At 41.4% G+C, this 20,109-nt stretch overlaps 2 protein-coding genes across 10 annotated transcripts in view; both read right to left on the minus strand.

Moving 5' to 3' along the window:
• Positions 1-11,084, minus strand: part of FAM53B (family with sequence similarity 53 member B) — a 121,867-nt gene extending 110,783 nt beyond the window's left edge. For 2 of the 6 annotated variants that reach the window (XM_082222796.1, XM_082222791.1), the window contains exon 1: positions 6,564-6,640. The gene's annotated coding sequence lies outside the window, so the exon portion shown is untranslated. Of the gene's footprint in view, positions 1-6,301; positions 6,323-6,563; positions 6,641-6,760 lie in introns of those variants that run through there. The other 4 variants (XM_082222793.1, XM_082222792.1, XM_082222794.1 and 1 more) reach the window with 4 other exon arrangements.
• A 2,129-nt stretch (positions 11,085-13,213) lies between these two features.
• On the minus strand, positions 13,214-20,080 carry EEF1AKMT2 (EEF1A lysine methyltransferase 2). 4 transcript variants are annotated; one of them, XM_082222818.1, is made up of 6 exons: positions 19,832-20,080; positions 18,276-18,347; positions 17,601-17,715; positions 15,219-15,330; positions 13,994-14,206; positions 13,214-13,398 (listed from the first exon to the last, which is right to left on the minus strand). In XM_082222818.1, the coding sequence occupies exons 1-6, from the start codon at positions 19,882-19,884 to the stop codon at positions 13,301-13,303; spliced, it is 663 nt and encodes a 220-aa protein (XP_082078944.1). In that variant the 5' UTR covers positions 19,885-20,080; the 3' UTR covers positions 13,214-13,300. The 4 variants fall into 4 exon arrangements, with proteins under 4 accessions (XP_082078944.1, XP_082078943.1, XP_082078946.1 ...); XM_082222817.1 differs by having other exon boundaries at positions 13,214-13,401; XM_082222820.1 differs by having other exon boundaries at positions 18,282-18,347; positions 19,832-20,077.
• Between the last annotated feature and the right edge of the window lie 29 nt (positions 20,081-20,109).

Here is a 20,109-nt window from a genome sequence, read left to right on the forward strand (position 1 = left end):
ATTCATATGTGAAATGGCAACATGAGACTTGGACTTGTTCTTAATTACATGAATATCTAAAAAGGGTCTAGCTCAAACAATCTCCGGTGGGCTATGAATTACACAGCTCTGTGAGTGAACTGGATCTTAAGTTTATCTATCTATGTGGTATTATGGAGACATGGCTTTTAAATGTATGCAAACAACATGATATTTGAGATGACTACTGTAAAAGTGTGTTTAGAAACAAACAACTTTTTTTCTCAAAATATATTTTGGTATTTGATGTAGAAGATGGTTCCTCCATTGCAGTAAATAAATATTAAAATGAATGAAGTAATTGACAATGTGCCCTTTAACAATACCCTTAAAACCTGCTTTCTGTGGTTGCCCATCTCAGCCATCTAAATAGCAGAGCAGGCCCTGTTTCTTTCTCACGCACACAATATGCAAAACCAATCCAAACCTTTTCAGCTGTATTGACAAATTTAACTTTAAAAAAAAAACAACTAGGCAACTAGGACTGCCATGGTGTGTGTGTGTGTGTGTGTGTGTGTGTGTGTGTGTGTGTGAGAGAGACACTGAATATTTCCCAGTCAAATAACTTTCTGTTTTGCCAACAGTGACATCATTTAAACAGAATAATGCCTGTCCTACTTACTCCTCCCTGCTCCTTGCTCCAATAACGAAATTTTATTACAGCACATATTCTGCTATTTGCTTCACTTTGTGGGCTGGGGACGGTGAGTAGAAAAGTCAAGCACTTCAGTTGCCCTCAAATCAGATTTTGATCTCCCCGGTATTACCCGAATTTTAACAAAAATGTTTGTAAATGCTTAAGTTGGGGTAGTCATAGCATTGGCTCCATCATTCAAGTAAAAAGCTGTCATAGCAAAAAAAAAAAGAAAAAGAAAAAAAAAGTCTGAATCAATAGCCCCTGTCTTATTTCTGGAAAAGCTAGTCCGAGGTTAGAAATAGGCTGTTACTTATTCATATTACCTATGTGGGCAGGTTCATTTGATATACAAGAAGTTAAACATAAGCTTAAACAAGGCAAATGGCAAAGGTATTTAAAAATGGTCTCCAGCAGCCACCAGCACTCTAGTCCTTCAGCCAGACAAATGGATCCGGCTATTCATAGGGCAAGGGCTCCTTCTAGGCTGAAGCAGCGGTCCAGGTGTTGGTCCACAGTGGAAAGTCACCAGGCCCTATAAATTCCTTCTTTCTAAGCTGGTCTGCTAGTGTCAGCAACTCGTCCTAGTACATAACACAGGCTCTCTCTCACACTTCATCTCATATGAGGCCCAACTTTGCTTTATCCAATCTGGTATCTGACCTCCAGCCTGTTCGTGACTACATCACATGCCTCTTATCCTTGGTTCCTGTCTGCCTAATCTGGTGCCTGACATCCAGCTAGTTCATGCCCATCCCTCCATGTCAGACCCGAACTAGGCCCCAGGGCTAATAGTATAACAGCAAACACCCAATGGTTTTTCTAGCAAACATCATGGCCATAATACAGCCAAACTTGCTGTGCTTGTACAGTTATCTTTTTTGTCACAGCAACACACCTACCACTAGTAAAGCAGGCCAAACACACACCAAATTTTAAAAAAAGCAATGTGGTAAGGGCTTCTCTAACAAAAGCAAATCAAACATCCCAAGTTTTGCACTTTGACCGTAGCAATTCTGCCTCCATCCAGCTCTTGTATAACAAGGCTTCCATGCATCCACAAGCAGGCTGAATTAAGTAGCTCCTTAAATGAACTGCTCCGAAAGAACTGAAGATCTACACAGCTAGTCCTAAATCTTTCTCATGTGAGATGCTAGGGGTGATAAAATGTAATGGCATCTGAATGCATTTGCTCCTTGATACACTATTTGATTTGATTTGAACACTTCCTCCAAGCTGGGGCCAGTCAACGTCTGCCTCTTCAAATATTTTGGACTCCAGTTCCCATCAGCCCCAGGCAACAAGGCCAGTTCTTAAGAGATGGGAATTGTAGGCCAGCAACACCCAGGGGGGCACAGATTAACCACTGCCACCCTTACCAACAAAACTTCCAAGGGTACAACTATGTAGCAAAAATAACCAAGTCCCTTGCAATCCTGACAAATGTTTTACAGCAGAAACATTCATCAACTACTTGATGAAGTGGAGTCTAGACCATAAAAGGGCCTCAGGCCACCTTAAAGATCTGCAGGACTCTTTGGTATTTAAACAGAATGAGGGCTTTTTTATATATTCTGCAAAACACTGTTTGCTGGTGTAATAAATACTAAGGCAACGAAAATAGAAAAAAGGGACAGAATTAAATTGTAAATTGCAAGATTGTACGGAAAGAACTGAATCTAAAGAAGAATATGTACAAAGCCCAGCTTCAATACACATATCCCTGTATGTAGTACTGCCTCAATGCAAAGCAACCATTCATGAACCAGTGGAAATACTGTGGTACGGCATTACCTCTGGAGAAGGAAGGAGAACAATCTCTATGCCAGATTTTTAAACGACAGCCATACAAACATGAGCTGCATTTCACTTATTACATTTTATTGATCACCCCGCTGGCTCTACTGCTAGCCCATTTATATGACCACTTCTCCAATCACCTGCAAAATCACCATGTGCGTTTTATTTGTTGAAAGTAGATATAGAAGCATTTTCTTTCCTTGCAAATATCGAAAGCCGTGATGTTTAAGGCATATGACCAAATGAGGTAGTTCAGGCCACACTGACACCATGTACATCACGACTGTAGAGCAAGCCATTCTTTCAAGGCAGAGTCATGAAAATTGAGTGCTTGAGAAATGAATGGAATTAAATAGGATTTCTGGAGGAGAGACCAAATGCTCCTGGAGTAGATAATGTTTTAAATCCTGATTACTGCAAGCCAACATTACTTTCTGCAGCTTGGAAGTCACTTTAAACCTGGTGTGATATTTATGCTCACCAGTATTTTTTTAAAAAAGCATTTAGAAAGAAAACCTTTAACATCTGGGTTGAATCTAAAGCTGAAGCCTCCTATTATCAACATATTACATAATAAATTGTGGCTTGCTTTAAACATAACTTCTCTACAGAGATATCTATAGAGATAAGTCTACTTCCAATCTGAGTGAAAGTGGCCAAAGGTTTCCAAGGACACATGTGTAGCTACATGGAAAACTGTGCCCCACTAACCTTAATTATTTCATATTGTATTACTTTGAGAGAAATTGTTATCTTAGCGTAATATTATTTAAAAGCATTTCTAAACCACTTAATATTTAAAAAAATCAGATCAGCCAATTGAATTACCCAGCTGAAAAGTGGACTCTGGTAAAGTATACCATAGGGCAAAATAGACAGGGTCAGAGCACACACCCCTCTGAACCCCAACATCTACTCTGGAGCATTTGGGTTCTGTCCAAGCAGATTTGAGGGCACGTGAAAAGGATGGAGAAGAGAAACTAAAACTCCTACTCTGCAAGCGGATTTCCATTGAGCAAGTAGGCAAGTATGTTGCCCATAGTTTCGCAGCCTTGTCAAGTAATTGCTCTCCAACTGTCAGTTGGATCTAACAACATTATTTTTCCTTACGTTTTACAGTTCTGAACTGACCAAATATTGGAATATTTCTAACCTATGATTCGGAGGACATCTTCTAAAATGTAGTTTCAGTATGAATAGGAAATATGGAAGTATGCCAACTACTAGAGAGAAACTATTTAATTGATAGATGGATGGGTAATCACATAAGAGTGGAGTTGCATAATTTTAGGATGTCCTGGGCATCTCCCTAGTACTAATATGGTAATCTGGCTGTGAGAAACATCCATCAGCTTTCAAGTCTCACCTACACTTTCATGCATCAATCAAAAAAGAACCCTGAAAAGACATAGCAATAGGAACTTGTCCGTGGCCAGTGTGTCAGCTTCATTGAAAAAAGTAGATATTAACTCAAATCTCCAAATGCGTTAGCTGCACACAACTGACGTGGAGAGAAAATTTAACTTGTTTCAGTTCAAAATGCAAAGCTCAACTCCATTCTCTGGCTGAATACCTAATTGCTTATCAAATAAACACAGGTTGTTTAATCTGTCCTTACTGGATTGTCCCTGATAAAGGTCTTCTTGTGCATTTCAGATTCTAGGAAAATAATCTAGCAGGTATTGGTGAGGGCTTTTGCAAGAAAAACCCAAATAAACAGAGGCTGAAATCTTAAACACTATGGAGCAAGCCTCACTAAATGCAGTGGGGCTTAATTATGAGTAAACATATATAGAATTGTTTCATAGGGCAGTAAAACAACAACAACCAGCACTCTTATTTTTCTGTTACTATGCAAGCATTTAAGTTTAATAGAACCATTCCTCAGTTCAGATTTTTTTTAAAAAAATGATAGAAAAAGTGTAATAAATTATTCCGTTAACCCAGTAAGAATATGTGGGTTAACATTAATCAGTGAAGCCAAATGTAAGGTGTTCTTCACACTGGGGGTGGGGCATAATCCTGTAACAAATATGCATCCAATTTCATAATTAGTACCATTCTCTGGTTGCATGCCTATTCTCTCACAGTATCGCTTGCTTAGTTGGCTTTGTATCTTTTCCCTATAGTCAAACTGCACTGTGGTCTCCTGAACACAGGGCAGAGCTTGTAATCAAGCAGCCTACGTCTGCTGTGCTGCCAAGACTACATACGAGAGCACACTCCTAAATCATCTCAGCAAAAGGCACCATTTCCCTAGATCCTAAAAGGGGCTGTGAAACCGAGGAGTCTGCTTCGGATTTTACAGTCTCCCCCAAGATTTCTTTTACAGTGCTAACAATCTGCAAACCAATCTAATACCAAATGTCTGATCTGCACAAAGTTCATCTAGAGCAGGAGTCTAGAAACTTTTCAGACCCAGGATTCCCCTTTAATCCAAACATGCATTTGGGAACCCAGTTTTTTTGCCATATATTTGCACAGTGATAGTGCCCCTGTTGTGGCCCATCTTGGCTCAGGCTGTGACCCACTAGTGTGCCCTGCCCCACCAATTGAAGAGTGTAAGCACACACACACAAAAAAAAACCCCTACAGTCCAAGACACACTGAAGAACAAGGAGTGCTGTTACTTTCATCAGTACTTGTAACATGGCTTATGCGTACAATGCTATTAACATGCTGGTTGATCAATACTATGACATCCATTTACCAATCAAAGAAAACTGTATAAGAAACCTAGAGTGGTAGTCAACTGCTTTCCCCCCCCCCCCCCGAGTAGACACATTGAAATTAATGAATTTAACTTAGTCAAATGCCACCCCTAGGCTCTGTAAAAGCAAGATGTAACTGAGAATTCAGGAAAGTAACACATTTAATCTATAATTATCTTTTTAAAAAGATATCTGGTTAGGCTACACCCCCCCAAAAAAAGGGTATACTAAATCCAACTTCATGCTGAGCTTGTTTTAATGGAAGCATAAGCTACCTGAATACATGCAAACATATAAGTCACATCTGAGTAGACTGCCAGTGATATAATGGTGGTTTGGAGCATAGACTATGACAGCCCTCCATTGATCAAGCATAACAAAATCATCATGCAAGTATACGCACAATACACTCACTGAGGCTCACAGTATGCAGAAACATTATCCCAGAGGAGGAAACGAGAAAAAGAGCTAAAAATAAAATGTGAAAAATATGGGGTGCAAGAGCAAATGGGACATACAGACATAAACACTGCTGGCAACTGCTGTTATGAACAGAGATATAAAACACTCATGAATAACGAAGCGTTTGTCAGCCTGCTTGTGCCCAGGCCGACTTCTACATTTTCATGAAAGGGGAAAGAGAAATGAAGCCTGAGGACTAAACTCTCATATAGCTGACAAATCAATGACGTACTGCAAAACTCTTAACTTTAAAAGAGCCTTTCAAGGGCAGATTCTTTCGCCATGTGCAAATCCATACAGTAAAGTCTCACTCCCGTCAAATTATCATCATATTTATAGTTATGGCTACGTAAAGAAGAAACAGAAGAGGAACACATCTAACCAGGGGGGTGGGGTGGGGTGGGGGGGTAGCTAGGAGGGGGAGGGGGAAAATGTTAGCACACTTCCAGTTGGTTAGCAGCAGCCCCAGTGCATGGTCTCAGTTCAATCAATCAGGGCAGGCAGCCTTTTCCTTGTCCACATGCAAAGTTCAATAAACAAAATGATAATTCCTAAACTCACCCCCCCCCAACCTCTTGTCCCTTCTCTAAGCTCGCTTCTCTTGTTTGCGGATAATGACAGCCCAGAACGATGGAGTTAGAAACCGGGTTAAAGGAGCACACACGCACGCACACACCCCAGATCAATCACCATCGTGCATTCCCCGCTTGCTCCTTTCCGGAATGCCAATAGCAGCAGCCTTTGCAGTAGCAGCAATAGGAACTTGGTCCCCTGTCTCTGATCACTCCTGTCATCTCCTCATCCCAGGCACCGGCAAGGAAGCGGGAGCAGAATTTCCCAAACACCAACAAAATAAAAACTGAAAAGTGGAGGAGGGGGGGGAGGAGGGGGAGGGACGGGGGGAGAGAAGGAAATAGCAGATAATAAATAGCTTCCACCTCAAGCCATCAAGAAAGCCTCTCTTTCTCTCTCTCTGTCCGAGAGGGGAATGAAAGTGTCTCCGCTCTACTATTCTACACATTGTAACAATATCTGCCCAGGACGAGACCAACGAGGGAGAAAGAAGGGGGGGTGGAGAGAGGATTTGCAGAAGGGAAGGTGGGCGTGCAAGCGCTCAAAGGCCACCTTCTCTTACCTCGGCTAGAGGACTTGGGACTCCGCGTCACCAAGCCGCACCGTCGCGCGCGTGTCCCTGCGGGAAGCTCCGCAATCTTGCCAAAGTTGCTCCAGGACTCCCCTGCCGAAACGGCGGTGCTGTATTGGACTGATCCTCCCGGAGAAAGGAAATGGGCTTGTCACTTCCTGGGTTGTTTTCTCAGCGAAGTGCGGCTTGCTTAAAAAAAAAAAAAAGGATAGGAGGGGGTTGGAATTAAAATAAAATAAAAAAATGATAAGTGAATAAGTGAAAGGCGCTAGGCTGAGCTCGTGCCGGGCTCCTGCTAATTGCAAAATTGCAAGTCCCTTGCAAGCAGCAATAGCAGCAGCTGCAGCAGCAGCAGCCACCCTATTGCTGTTAGCAGGGCGGGCTGCGTAGCCTCTGGGGGAATGAAAGGAAGGGGCGGTGGAGGCAGAGGCAGAGGCAGCAGCAGCAGCCTTTGCAAAGCGAAGGCTTGGAAGCGGCCTTCATCTCTTACGGGGCTCTTGTTGCGTTAAGCCGGAGCAGCAGCTCGGGGGTGGACGGGCGGGTTTGTGACCGGGGCCTCTGCAAGAGTCTCTCGCCGGCTGCCAATCTGCTTCACATTATCGTGCTCTCCCGGTCCGGGTCAAAGCGCAGGGCCTATGCGACCAAACCGGCATCGCATCTCGCGATTGGTTTGTTTAAGTGACGATGAGAGCTCCTATTATTCAGACGATTCCTTCTCGGCCCCCCCGGCACTTATTTACTACAACAACCAGGGGACGAGTAACAGCAGGGAGAGCGCGTTTGGGACTGGCCAGGGGCTGCTTCTCCTCCTTTCTCGCACCGCTGAATGCAAACATACACATATGCATCCCTCCTGAGCACATCCGGGATGAAGGGAAGGCCTTCCAGGTCAAAGGTTAGGCAGGGGCAATGGACAGGTTTGGAAACCCTGGGATTTTCACATCTCACCATGCAATCTTAAATGTGCCTGCTGAGAAGTCAGCCCCGCAGAGTGCAATGAGGCTTATTCCCAGGTAAGTGAGGTTAGGGTCGCACCCTTAGGAGCTAAGCACTAATACCTAGAGTAGTGGTTAGTGGTCAGTCTGGATTTGGAAGAAAGGGCAGGTGTCTGTTTTCTTGTTGCCCCCAATAACTTATTGCTGCTTCAGAGTAACTAAGAGGCGTGATGTCTACAGTCCCTTACAGGGATGCTGGGGCAAAATCCCCCACCACCCAAAAAACAACAACCCACCCATAGCACTGCATGTAACTGACTGTGTTATTTTTGGGCAGCTGAATCAGTCCTGATTGTACCCAGCTCCCTGCTCTTTCAATGGAAAATGCTATTATTATTTTGAAAGCAGTTCTCAAAACGTGTCTAATTTATAACATTGGAGGGGCAAAATGGAAAGAGACACGGAGTACCTTGGCTTGTTGGTTTTGTTGTTGATGTTTTTAATAATCCTACCATAGACATAATAAAAACACATAGACCGCCATAAAAGTTTTGAAAATAAAAAGCAGAAAGCAGCACAGGGCAAACTCTCCAGAAAAGCATACATTTTTGCCAAGGAGGCTAGAGGCCAGCCAAATCTTCCTTTGGAGGGAGCTCCATAACAAGGAGCTGCCTAGAAGAAAGGCCAAGCCCAGCCCCCATTTTTAATTTTTGCTGCCTGAGCCATATAAGATGGTGCCCCCTCCTGGACGCACATCGTCCACCACTCCTGAGAGTACCAGGCAAGGTTTGGTTCAGAACAGGTCTCATGACACGCAGTTGTCCTCCAACAGAGAGGAACAAGCTGGGTGACTATCCCCATACCCCAGGATCTGCAGCTTGAGGTGGCCACCCCAATCTGCCTGTTGATAAGTCCAGCCCTGCCTTAGGTGGTCAGGTGGAATAAATATGACCCTAAATAGAATTTTATTGAATTATCTACAGTTCTATTTGCTTTTTGCTAAAGGTGTGGTGGCTAATTTGTTCAGCTCCATTCTACGCCTATTTACTGGGCAATAACGTCCACCATATCCAATGAAGTTTACTCCCAGGGTGAGGCTGCAATCCTATACACATGTGTACAAGTTCCATTGAATTCAATAGGACTTACTTCTGAGTAGGCATGTATGGGCCTGTACTGTAAGCATGCATATGATTATAGCTGAAAACACTGCTTTGACCTCAGAGCTACTTTTATTCTATATATAAAATAGAATAAAATAAATCCAGAACTAAAAGTGTAGGGCTGAAATACAGAAATTAGACACAGCAAGTCTGTGTTCAGATCCTTGATCGGTCACGGGCTTGGGATAGACAGATTTTTCCTCAGCTTCTAAAATGGTAATAACAATAGGACTGTTAAGGTTATTGTGAGGACAAATGAGATTAAATAGCTTTGCTAAATTAAAGTGTGATATATTCCAGGCTTATATATAATAACAGTAGCTTGGTAGTTATCATGAATATGCAATCCACAGACTAGTAGTTGGTTTGGGATCATTTTATAATAGGCAAATTTAAATTCTGGTATCACTTGTTACGAAGCAGAGCTCAACATGTGGCTTGGGGTACTTTTGTGTGATCTGTGAGTGCAAAATTCCAATTTCCACTTCTCCTTCTGAGTTACTGAGTTCCATCAGTTTATATGTACACAAATGTAGCACATGTGGAGACTGTAATGAAGGAATTGATAGAAGGTTGGGTTATAACCATATTTGTCTTATATGCTATTGTTGTTGGGTGCATTTTTTAATTGTGATGGTTTAATTTGGATGGATTTTAATTGTATTGTACCCTACCCTGAGATCACTTATGATGACAGGATGGTTCAAAATATTATAAATAAATAAAAATAAGAGTGAACAATTAACATAGTATATTGAGTGACACCTGGCTTATGAATTGGCATGTGCTATGCTTGTGACAATTATATCCAAATACATCAACTGTGTACCACTAAAATATAAAAATTAGCTGTAGTTCTCATGCTTACAATATAATTCAATTTTAGCTCAACAAATTGATTTGGCTATAGCTAACTTCAGATTTGTGTTCTTTCAAACTTGAGGAGACTCATGATATTTGAATTAATTATATTGCAACAAGAAAATATAAGTTAAACAGAAATAATGTAAGGGTAAGCATGCCACCTGTATTTTTATTGACATTGTTACCTACAATAAATAATTGGTATATTTGGTTGTGAGGATGCCTTGCATTAATTTATTTTAAATTCTATTAAGAAGCCAAGAGTGACTCCTACTGGCATATGCTAATCACCTAACAAACTTTTGGTACAGCAGAAAACACCCAGAAGCCACTTGTGTTCCTTCCATTGCTGCTCTCGTGCCATCTTCCATTCTACTACTCAGGGTTGTTTATCTGAAAGTTGTGATTAGGTAGGGCAATCATGCGTTTTCTGTGCCATTTTCCTGATCAATTAGTCCTGTAACCCTATCCTGCTGTGCATGTTAACTCGGAAGTGCCACTAAATTCAAGTAGACTTAGTCCTAAATAACTACAATTGGATTGCAGCCTCATGCTGTAATCCTATACCCACTGGGAATAATCTCCATTGGACTCAATGAGACTTACCTCTAAATATGACTGTTTGCATCATCAGTCCAAGTTTTTAAATGGAGCCAAAACATCAGTATTTAGTAAATGCGAGTATTGCCCTTAATTTTATTGTTAAAGTAGTCAGCGGGAATACTATCTTGCCATTTGTTAACCTGTTGCTTAGTTAGGGTGCAGCCCAAACTCTGTTCTTTTCTGGTGGGGCTTAGTGGAGCAATGGATCACCACATCTGCAGCCCTGCTGCTCACAAAAGCCATAGAGAAGGTAGGGGTGGGAAGGACAATGGGAGCTGATGATATCACACCATGGCAATGAGCCTGGTTCAGCCTCACTGATGCTGGCCTTGCATGCCCTCTGTTGGACATAACAGAATGATGAAAGACTTCTGGGATATTTCCACATAAGGCATAAATCACATAAATCTTGATTAGTTCCTCAGTGGTTTTGTCCATTCCTGAGCATCCAAAGCTTTTGTCTCGTCGTTCTTTTAATCAAACTCCTACCTAGGCAATCATCATGGGCTAAAACGTAAAGGACCCCTGACAGTTAAGTCCAGTCGTGAACAACTCTGGGGTTGCGGCGCTCATCTCGCTTTACAGGCCGAGGGAGCCGACGTTTGTCCACAGACAGTTTTTCCGGGTCATGTGGCCAGCATGACTAAGCCCCTTCTGGCGAAACCAGAGCAGCGCACGGGAATGCTGTTTACCTTCCCGCCGGAGCAGTACCTATTTATCTACTTGCACTTTGACATGCTTTTGAACTGCTAGGTTGGCAGGAGCAGGAACCGAGCAACAGCAGCTCACCCCATCGCGGGGATTCGAACTGCCAACCTTCCGATCGGCAAGCCCAAGAGGCTCAGTGGCTTAGACCACAGCGCCACCCGCATCCCTTTCATAATGGGCTACTTTAGTCAAATTCAGAGAGGCTGGCGCTACTCATCAGTTCTCAATACCCACTTATTGAAAAGGACAGTTGCCTGTCCTGTTGCAAATGTTCAGGTATTTTATTCTTGCATGACCGTCCTTTGGTTATATCAGGTTTAAGACTAGTAAGCACTTGGGCCAGCACTCAAGTTTCCTTTCCAGTCTGGAGGTGTAATCTCACCTTGGGTGATTTGGGGGAATTACCAGCCATTCATCCTCATCTTCTTTAACACCCTTTTGGCTTGGAATCAGACAACAGGGTAAATAACCTGGAAGAATATTCTGAATACCAGGAGTTATCAGCAAAAAACCTCCGAGAAATAAGCAATGAAAGAAGCATATGAATTCTCGGTTTTAGATTCTTCTAACATAAACAGGGTCCACACTATTTGGGTCCAACACAAACTGGAGTTCTGTCGTGATTCCATCTCAGTATTGAAGCTCCTCTGTGCAGTGTGGACTCTTCCCTCAGTAATGCATCCTTTGCATTCCAGGATAGCAGTGAAACGCACATGAAATGGCCATTTATGGCAATAGGAGCACCCTTATATCTAATTGGATGGGTATCTGATGTTCTGAGGCGAGGACTTGGGATTAAAAAGAAGACTTTGTGAAGCCGGGGGGGGGGGAGACAGTGGTCTAACTATTTTAACTTTAATAACTGGTGCCTGAAGATACTAAATGTGGGGAATGCTGTGTCTGATCCATGTTTTTTTGACGGTGCATCTGCATGGCACAGACATCCCAACACTGTCAACCTGTATTTTCTTTGTTGTTCTTCAATCTTTTCTCAGACCACAGAAAGTCCAACGTTTTTCAGAAAAATAGAAAAGTGCAGTGCCCACAGGTATAGGTGACTTTAACAATACCCTTCTATCTTTTCAAAAGATTATGTTTTGACAGCAGTGATTAATTGGTCAAGTGAACCTTATGGCAGCTCAGCTCACCTTCAGCAAACTCCTTACAATGGGTGCTGCTTTACAATCCCATTGATTTTCATCTATAATTAGCGCTAAAATAATTTCCAGCTATAATTTTTGAAATATTGCATTGTCCCACCATAAAACTGTATTACAAAACCATTTCAGTTGCAAAATTGGCTGGGGCGTCATAAGGGTTTTTAAAGCTCTTTTAAAATTACCATTGTTGTATTTGTGGCATTACAGCACTGTAACACCATTATTACAAGTGGTAACATTATGGTGGTATAAGTCTTCTATTCAGAAATAATTATAGAAAAGTGTTTCAATGCTAATTTGAAGACTGATGGGATCACAAAATGGCACCCACCACAACATGCATTGTGAATGTGTGTTGAGCTTCAAATGGCCCTACTCACAGCAGCCCTGGCAGAATCACCAGGGTGGACAGAACACAGAAGGAGAGGGGAGGACAGTAATTCTAACAGTATGGAAAGCCAGCTACAATCTGCTTATAGCTTTCGAAGGAAGAGAAGTGATTGAGTTGCACTAGGAACCACCCATCTGGAAGCAGATTTATACTGCTTCTCTCCCTCCCTTTCTTTTTTCTCTCCCCCTTTTATGCTGTGTCTTTCAGTGTCTTTTCCAGCTGAAAAGCAGAATTAAAATGGTTTAATTAAATAGTGTATGGGTAGGATGAATCCGTTCACAGCTGCAATTTGTGGCCATATTCCCCCGACAATATGGGGAAGCATGGTGGAGTCCTGTCACTCAAAAATTCCCCCCAGGAAATGTGATGTTCCTCGTTCTTATTTATAAGCACCTGGACAGAAGACTTACAAACTTCAGCAAAGTGTCCTCCCTCCCCCACCTTACTTTTTGCACATATTGCAATTGACTTTGCCGGACAGTTTATTAAATCACCTTTATAGGTGTGGTCTCATCATCAGTAATATTGGTAGCTGTTCCTAATTTGCGCCAGCACTATTTGAAGTAGTATAAAATGCTGATATAATGACATACTGCAATAAGGAGTAGTTAAGAGAAAGCTGTTTCTGAAACCTGTATTTTTTTATACAAAATGTCAGTGAAATTTAGAATGAAGTCTTTATCCAAACTTCACCTAAAAAGAAAACTTCATAATTTCTGTTGGAAAACCAAGGCAGTTACACTGTTTCCAGTTCTTCCTCCAAAGCAGAATGTGGGTGTTGGCAGTTCCTCCAGAAGATGAAAGCCTGCTAACCATAAGAAAAATGCTTTCGTTAGGAACAAATGAAGCTATATCCTCATTCGATAGCTACTTATATTAATTCAAAATGGAGCACAGACAAATTAGAAGACTCTACCACTTTCTATAGACTTGTATGTTTTATATCGCTGACCAATATTGCCAAGTTAAAATTTAGTCCTCGTATTATAAACAGACAACAGGCTGCTATCATGCCAGTAATTCCAATTTTCCCCAACCACCAATGTCAATAATTACTTCTGGAATCAGAAAACAGCTTGGGGACCAGAAAATCCAAAGTCTATTTACCTTCTGTAAATACAAACTTGGTTAATTTATCTGCAAGAATGCCTTCTCCTCTATCAACCTGCCTGTGATGGCTCAGGTTAGCAAAAAGTACATCTGAATTCCAAGTATTCAGGCATAAACCATATTCACAGAAATTCACACACAATTTATTAAGCATCAGCCCTAGAACAACTTTGCAGTGGTTGCTCTATCTATATCGATTCAGGCTGAGCAGGTTAAGTCGGGACACAAAGCTCTCTCACTAGTACTGTATCTTAATATCCGAAATACCTTAAAGAGAGGCATGCACTCACCTTCTTTGAACTCTTTGAGCAGCTCCTCTTTGGTCCAGTTACAAGACGTTATGATGAAAAATCCTCCAGGCTTCAACACTCTGTGCAGGGAATTCACATATTGCTTCCTCTTCTGTGCCGCATTGTCTGGGTTCAGACTGATTGCGTCAAAAGTCCCTTTATCAATGCAAACCTGAAAGTCTGATAATGCATCTGATGGATTTAAAATATCTTCTACCTGTAGAAGGTAGTTATAGCTGTCAAACCTCTTACTGCAGTCATTACTTAATATTTTCCTATCACGTCTACTATGCCTATGCCTTCCTAGGATCATAGAAAGAAAAGAAGTGCAGAACACTCCTAAACCAGGCATTCAGGGATATTTTATTTATTTGCTTGTTTAGATATTGCTGCATCATTCATCAACAAAATCTACAGGGCAGTTTACAAAACATTTCTCGTAAGAACAGTAAAATACAGACTAATTAAAAAAAGAAAACATAAAATCAATGTAAGGCAGCATAAAATCATCAATATAATGTGATGGAGACATCTAGATCTTATTCCCATACATGGGAAACTGGGGTCACAGGACAACAACCCTGAAAGAATAATCTCTGAATCTTGGTTGTGTAAATAAAACCAGGTAGGCAGTGTATTCCGTGTAGTGCCAAAAAACATTTCATACCACTTTTTAGTTTAGAAGAGATGAGGCAATCTCCACATATGGGAGTAATTGGTCCAGGGTCATACACATTAAAAACCTATTCAGAAGTAAGTCCCGCTATGTTCAATGAAACTTCTAGGTAAGTGTGAAAACAAAAAGCCTCGCCTGACATTTGCCCCAATTTCAACGTTTGGTATTCAGTTGAAGACTGGCTTTGGAAATTCCATTTAGTTTTCATGACCAACATCCAACGATAGACCTTCCCTCAGTAAATATGTCTAAGCCCATATTAAGGCCATTTAAATTAGTGCCCATCACAACATCTTGTGGCAATAAATTCTATGTAATGAAGCACACAAGGAAACTTTTGAAACTTTCAAAAGGAGGGTGGGGCTCAGGCTTTTGCTTTATGACAGAGGAAGAAAAATTATATTTATCCTCTCACTGCAACATGCCTAATTTTATAAATGTCCATCCCTCAGTTATTTTTTCCTAAGCTAAGTTATTCCAAATTGTTAGCCTTTTTATAGGAAAAGCCCTCCTATCCCCATACTCTTATCATTTTGCATCCATGAAAACCTACCTGCAACTTAATGTGAGGCAACCCTTCTTTTTCCATTATGCTTTTTGAAAGCTGCACTGCAGGCAAAGAATAGTCAACTCCTGTAAGATTGGTATAACCAGATTTGGCCTAAAGAGAGGAAAAGTCCATTAAGCCCTAAATGTTTCATTGGCTTACTAGTTGATTTTCATGGCATTTACTCTGAAGAAAATCTATACAGTGGTACCTCTGGAGGTGAACAGGATCCATTCCGGAGCCCCTTTTGCATCCTGAAGCAAACACAACCCGTGCGGGTCGCAATTCGCCGCTTCCGCGCATGACATTTTGAGCATCTGCGCATGCGCGAGCGGCGAAACCCAGAAGTAACATGCTCAACCTGAAGCTACTTCAACCCGAGGTATGACTGTACAAGATTGAAACACAACAGCAAACAATGCCAAGTTATAGAAGAAAATGCAACAAAGATCATGCACTTGTGCATCAAAGATGCTGAACTGCAGCACATATTTTACAAAAGAGGAGATATTATAGCATTAAATCTCAGATGCATGCATGTAATACTGTTGCTCTGTTTTTCTTCTAAACTTCATATACTTTGTGGGATCCTTATGTTTCAGTCCTGCATAGTCACAGCTAGCTTAGATCACTGTGAAAAGTCAACCAAGCTTCAGGCCTACACTATACCTTAAGATAGTTCCTGATATTTATTCCTGCTTTTATTCCAGAGGACCCATGAAAGAATCAGATTCCATTTCAATTTTTAGGCTGACAAAATTGTTAAAGGCTAATTCACTGCATTAAAGGCAAGGCTGAACATTAACACTCCATGTGAGAAGAAAAAGGGTGAAATCTCATGTGGGATCCCAAATCATGCCAGGCTATAGCACTGAAACAATATGCACAACAAATAAAGGTAGTTATATTGGCCTACCACTTAAAATTAGGCTCCAGAATTGTTAATGTAAGTGCTGTCTAGTTTTCAGTGTTCCTTTTTCCATTTACCAAGATGTCTTTTACCTAAGGGTGAAGACAGATCTGGGCAACAACTGAATTTTGTATTTCTAAAAAATGAAGGATCTTATGTTTCTCCTTTGCAGCAGCAGATATAACTTAAATTCAGCAATGCAACTAACAGAGCTTCATTTGTATGTTCAATACTGCCAACAACGTTCCATCTTAAGACCATTTGCTGGTGTCAAAATTTTTCTCTATCCCCTTCCCCTTGTATTGTTTACCATTTTGCCTAATACAAGTTATGGAGAACTCAAAAACTTTCTCACTATTTAGTAACATTTGGTTGGCCCCATAAAGCTACTGCTGTAATCTAGTTCTTGGAATTTTAAGTAGTATAGCAGCTGGAGGATATTGGGCAAATGTAAAAGATAATTTGAGCTGAAATTCAGGAAAGCTAAAATTGCCTTGGCTGCTTAAGGAAGCAAGCATGAAAGACCACAAGGACTATTTCTACATAACAAAGTTTGAACACTTTCCACGGGCGAGTTCAAGCTGTAATCTGGAAAGACTACTGAGCGTTGCATCAGAACACTATTACAGCGATGTATTTGTGGATTTCATAAACTGGCTCAGAACAGGGTGCTTTCAAAGGCAACACTGACACAAAAGAAGTGGTTATGTGTACAAAATCAATTTTTCACCTTTCTAGTGCTACATGACATCCATAGTCTTAAATCAACCTTACCAGAAGACAGATACTAGTTGAAGTCAGGTCACACATCTCACTACAAAGGAGATGTAAAACCTCTCTCTCTCTCTCTCTCTCTCTCTCTCTCTCTCTCACACACACACACACACATGTTAATTCAGGCAGCAATTTAAGACCTACTTGTTTAGACAGGCCTCTGGAACATAACTGGAGTGAGAATGTATAATAATGTAACACTGATTATTATTGCATGTTGTGTTGTGCACTGCAGTTCTACTTTTATTTTTAATGCTGTATTTTTTATTGTTAGCTGCCTTAGGTTCTCATCAGATGAAGAGGAAGGGTATAGGAAATAAACTGAGAATTCAGTGTAACACATGAAACCATTTTAGATACTCTGGGCTGATTTTGTGATGCTTCTTCTTTTGATAATATTTTATTTATTTCTTTCATAGCATTTATACGCTGCTTAATTGTAAAATAAAACCCTCAAAGCAGTTTTAAAACTTTTGGATGTTTAAAGCTACAAACACATACACAATAATTTTTATGCAACTGAACTGTAACAATTCATATTCAGAATGAATTCCTATGGTACAATAATGGAGATGGAGATAGGCCACTGCAGTGTTAAATTACATGGACGTTGTGCATTTTAACTAATGTTTTAACTCTTGCTTGCTCTGTCACTAGCTTTAGATTTGCATTGAAAAACACCAGATTTACAAATACCAACCAATTCAACCAGCAGAACACCGTTTCCTGTTCCAATGTCAAGCACAGAGCTGTCCAGGGGTATCTTTTGCTTTTCTATCCATCTAATTAAACGAGTCATGCTTTCTTCACCAAACCTAATCAAAAACAGAGGTTCAGGTAACTAACACTGTTAGACTACACAAAACAAAGGCAAACGAACATTGTCAATCTCATGCAATGCATCCACTTCATGATGGCATCAATCTCAAGAGATCACATTGCAAGTTAGTTTGGCTTAATTTTGTAAGCGAATGGATGGCTCTGAAACCTGCTGGGTTAACATTACAGAAGATGAGATGGGTTTGGTGCTGTTGTTTTTTAATCTATAGAGACACAAAGCAGCAGTGCAACTTTGTCTATGCACTTATTCAATTTTTGACAAACATCAGGGATATGAACAATTGGCCTCTACCAAGCAGACTGTAGCCAGCAATTCATTTCCCACATAAAAAACAGATGCCACATGATAATTAGCTATTTTAATTTGCAACAGGTTTAGCCTAGACAAGAGCTGGTGTTTTTAATGAAAACCTCTGCATCACATTACCAGTACTCTAAGCAAAACAGCAGATGTACCATTTTATTTTATTGCATGCGCTTTTACAAAGAAAATAATGCAAAAACATTTAATGCAGCATGTTATGTTGTTACTGACACTTGCCAGATCTCACCAGGAGCACCATTTTCCTTAAAATTTTCCAGTTCACGTTCATATGCTGCATCCCAACTACAGGGAGAAAACAACATGGAAGTTAACATTGCAATGGCTTCATATCTTGTAATCCAACAGTGTGGAAGGACTACATAAGGAAGTAGGGGCTACCCTGTTACCAGAGAAACCCAGAGCCCATCCTTTATCTTAACCCTACCCACCACTGATCCAAAACTTGATCCAGTCCCAGTGAAGCTACAGAATATGCCAACTAACGTAAGAGTAAGCTCCACTGAATGCAGCAGTACCTCCTTACAAGTAAGTATACACAGGAGAGCACTGCATGATTTATCATCCCCCCACGCTCCAAAAATATACCACATCTTACAATGACTATGTTTTCAAACCTTAAAAACAAGTCGCCCCAGGGTGCCACGGCACACTGGCTGACAACCTACATATGCAAAAAGTAAGCAAATTAACATTTGCAAGTAAAGGAAGTTGTGCTCCTCTGGCAAAACGTATTAACCAGATGTCTATGGGAAGCCAGGGAACAGGACACGAGTGCAACACAACTTTCCCTGCTTGTGAGTCCTCACCACAGTTATTCAGAGGAATACCACATCCAAACTAAACTTATATTTTTAGTTTCTAAAATGAAATATACCACTTGGTTCAAGCCAGCCTAATAGTCACACATTTTACCTAGAACTCTCTCACACCAATCCCAGATGTGAGATTCTGCACATGCCCTTAGGTGCCATTTCTACACCACACAATCCAGAGTATTCTAGGCCCAAGAAAGGCCCTGAACCTGTACTTAAGATCAGTCGACAAAAGCTTTACCAACACACATGCACAAACTTACTCTGGATTCATTCATAGGGCCGATATTAAAAACCATATTGCCATGGCAGTTGCCACACAAACGGTAATCCTCCTCTACTCTGTACGGAGTTGCATTTAACAGAAATTTAACCTTCACATTTCCCCCTCCACTGATTTTTATGCAGTTGTCAGGTAATGTTGTGCATTTCAGAATGCAACCACTGTTCACATATAATTTAAATCAATTAAATAAAAAAACACAACACTTCCCCATAGGACAAGATTTAAACCCCTTGTTTCCGTTTTGCTTTTTGAAACCGTGCAGCTGACCGTCTTAACAGGGGTTAGTCTAAAACCAAATGAAGTTGTTTTAAAATAATAATAACGAGGTGGGTTTTTCGTTCCTTTATATGATGGTGGTGGTGGTGGTGATGATGTTTTGCACAACATTAAAAGCAAGTGGGGGGGGGGGGAACTCCGGCAAGTCATCAGGACACTCAGTTTTGCCACTGAACCAGAGGACTTATTCAATTAGGGCGTTCTAGGACCAATCTAGGTTAAGGTGAATACAGGTCCCATTGCAGTAAATGCAAGTCGAGTCCCATTGACTTCAAGGAGATTCGAGTTCCATCAACGGGATTTGGATTCAGCCCAAACGTCGCGAAGGGAAGGCGAAGCCTCCCGCGATGGCTCCAGCCCAGCCGCTCCCCACGCGGCGGCGCAGCACTCACTGCTCTTTGGTGCCCAGGGCCGAAGGGCCGAACTCCTCCTCCCGGGCGCCCATTGCCGAACGGCGGCCAGCCCGATCGCGACAGGAAGCAGCGCGCTGCCACCCCAGCTCTTTAATCTTTGCCTCTCTAGGCTGCTGGAGGACCTGCCCTTCTTTGCTCCTTTAACCTCTTCCTGTGGGGTTTTGAGGGTAAGGCTGGGAAGCACCAGCTGTTTCCGAGGATACAGTTGCCGCGGCGGGAAGAAAAGCCGGGGGGGGGGCCGGAGAGGGAGAGGGGGG

The sequence above is a fragment of the Podarcis vaucheri genome (genome assembly GCF_965113315.1).
Source record: "Podarcis vaucheri genome assembly, chromosome: 5".
Lineage (NCBI taxonomy): Eukaryota > Metazoa > Chordata > Lepidosauria > Squamata > Lacertidae > Podarcis > Podarcis vaucheri.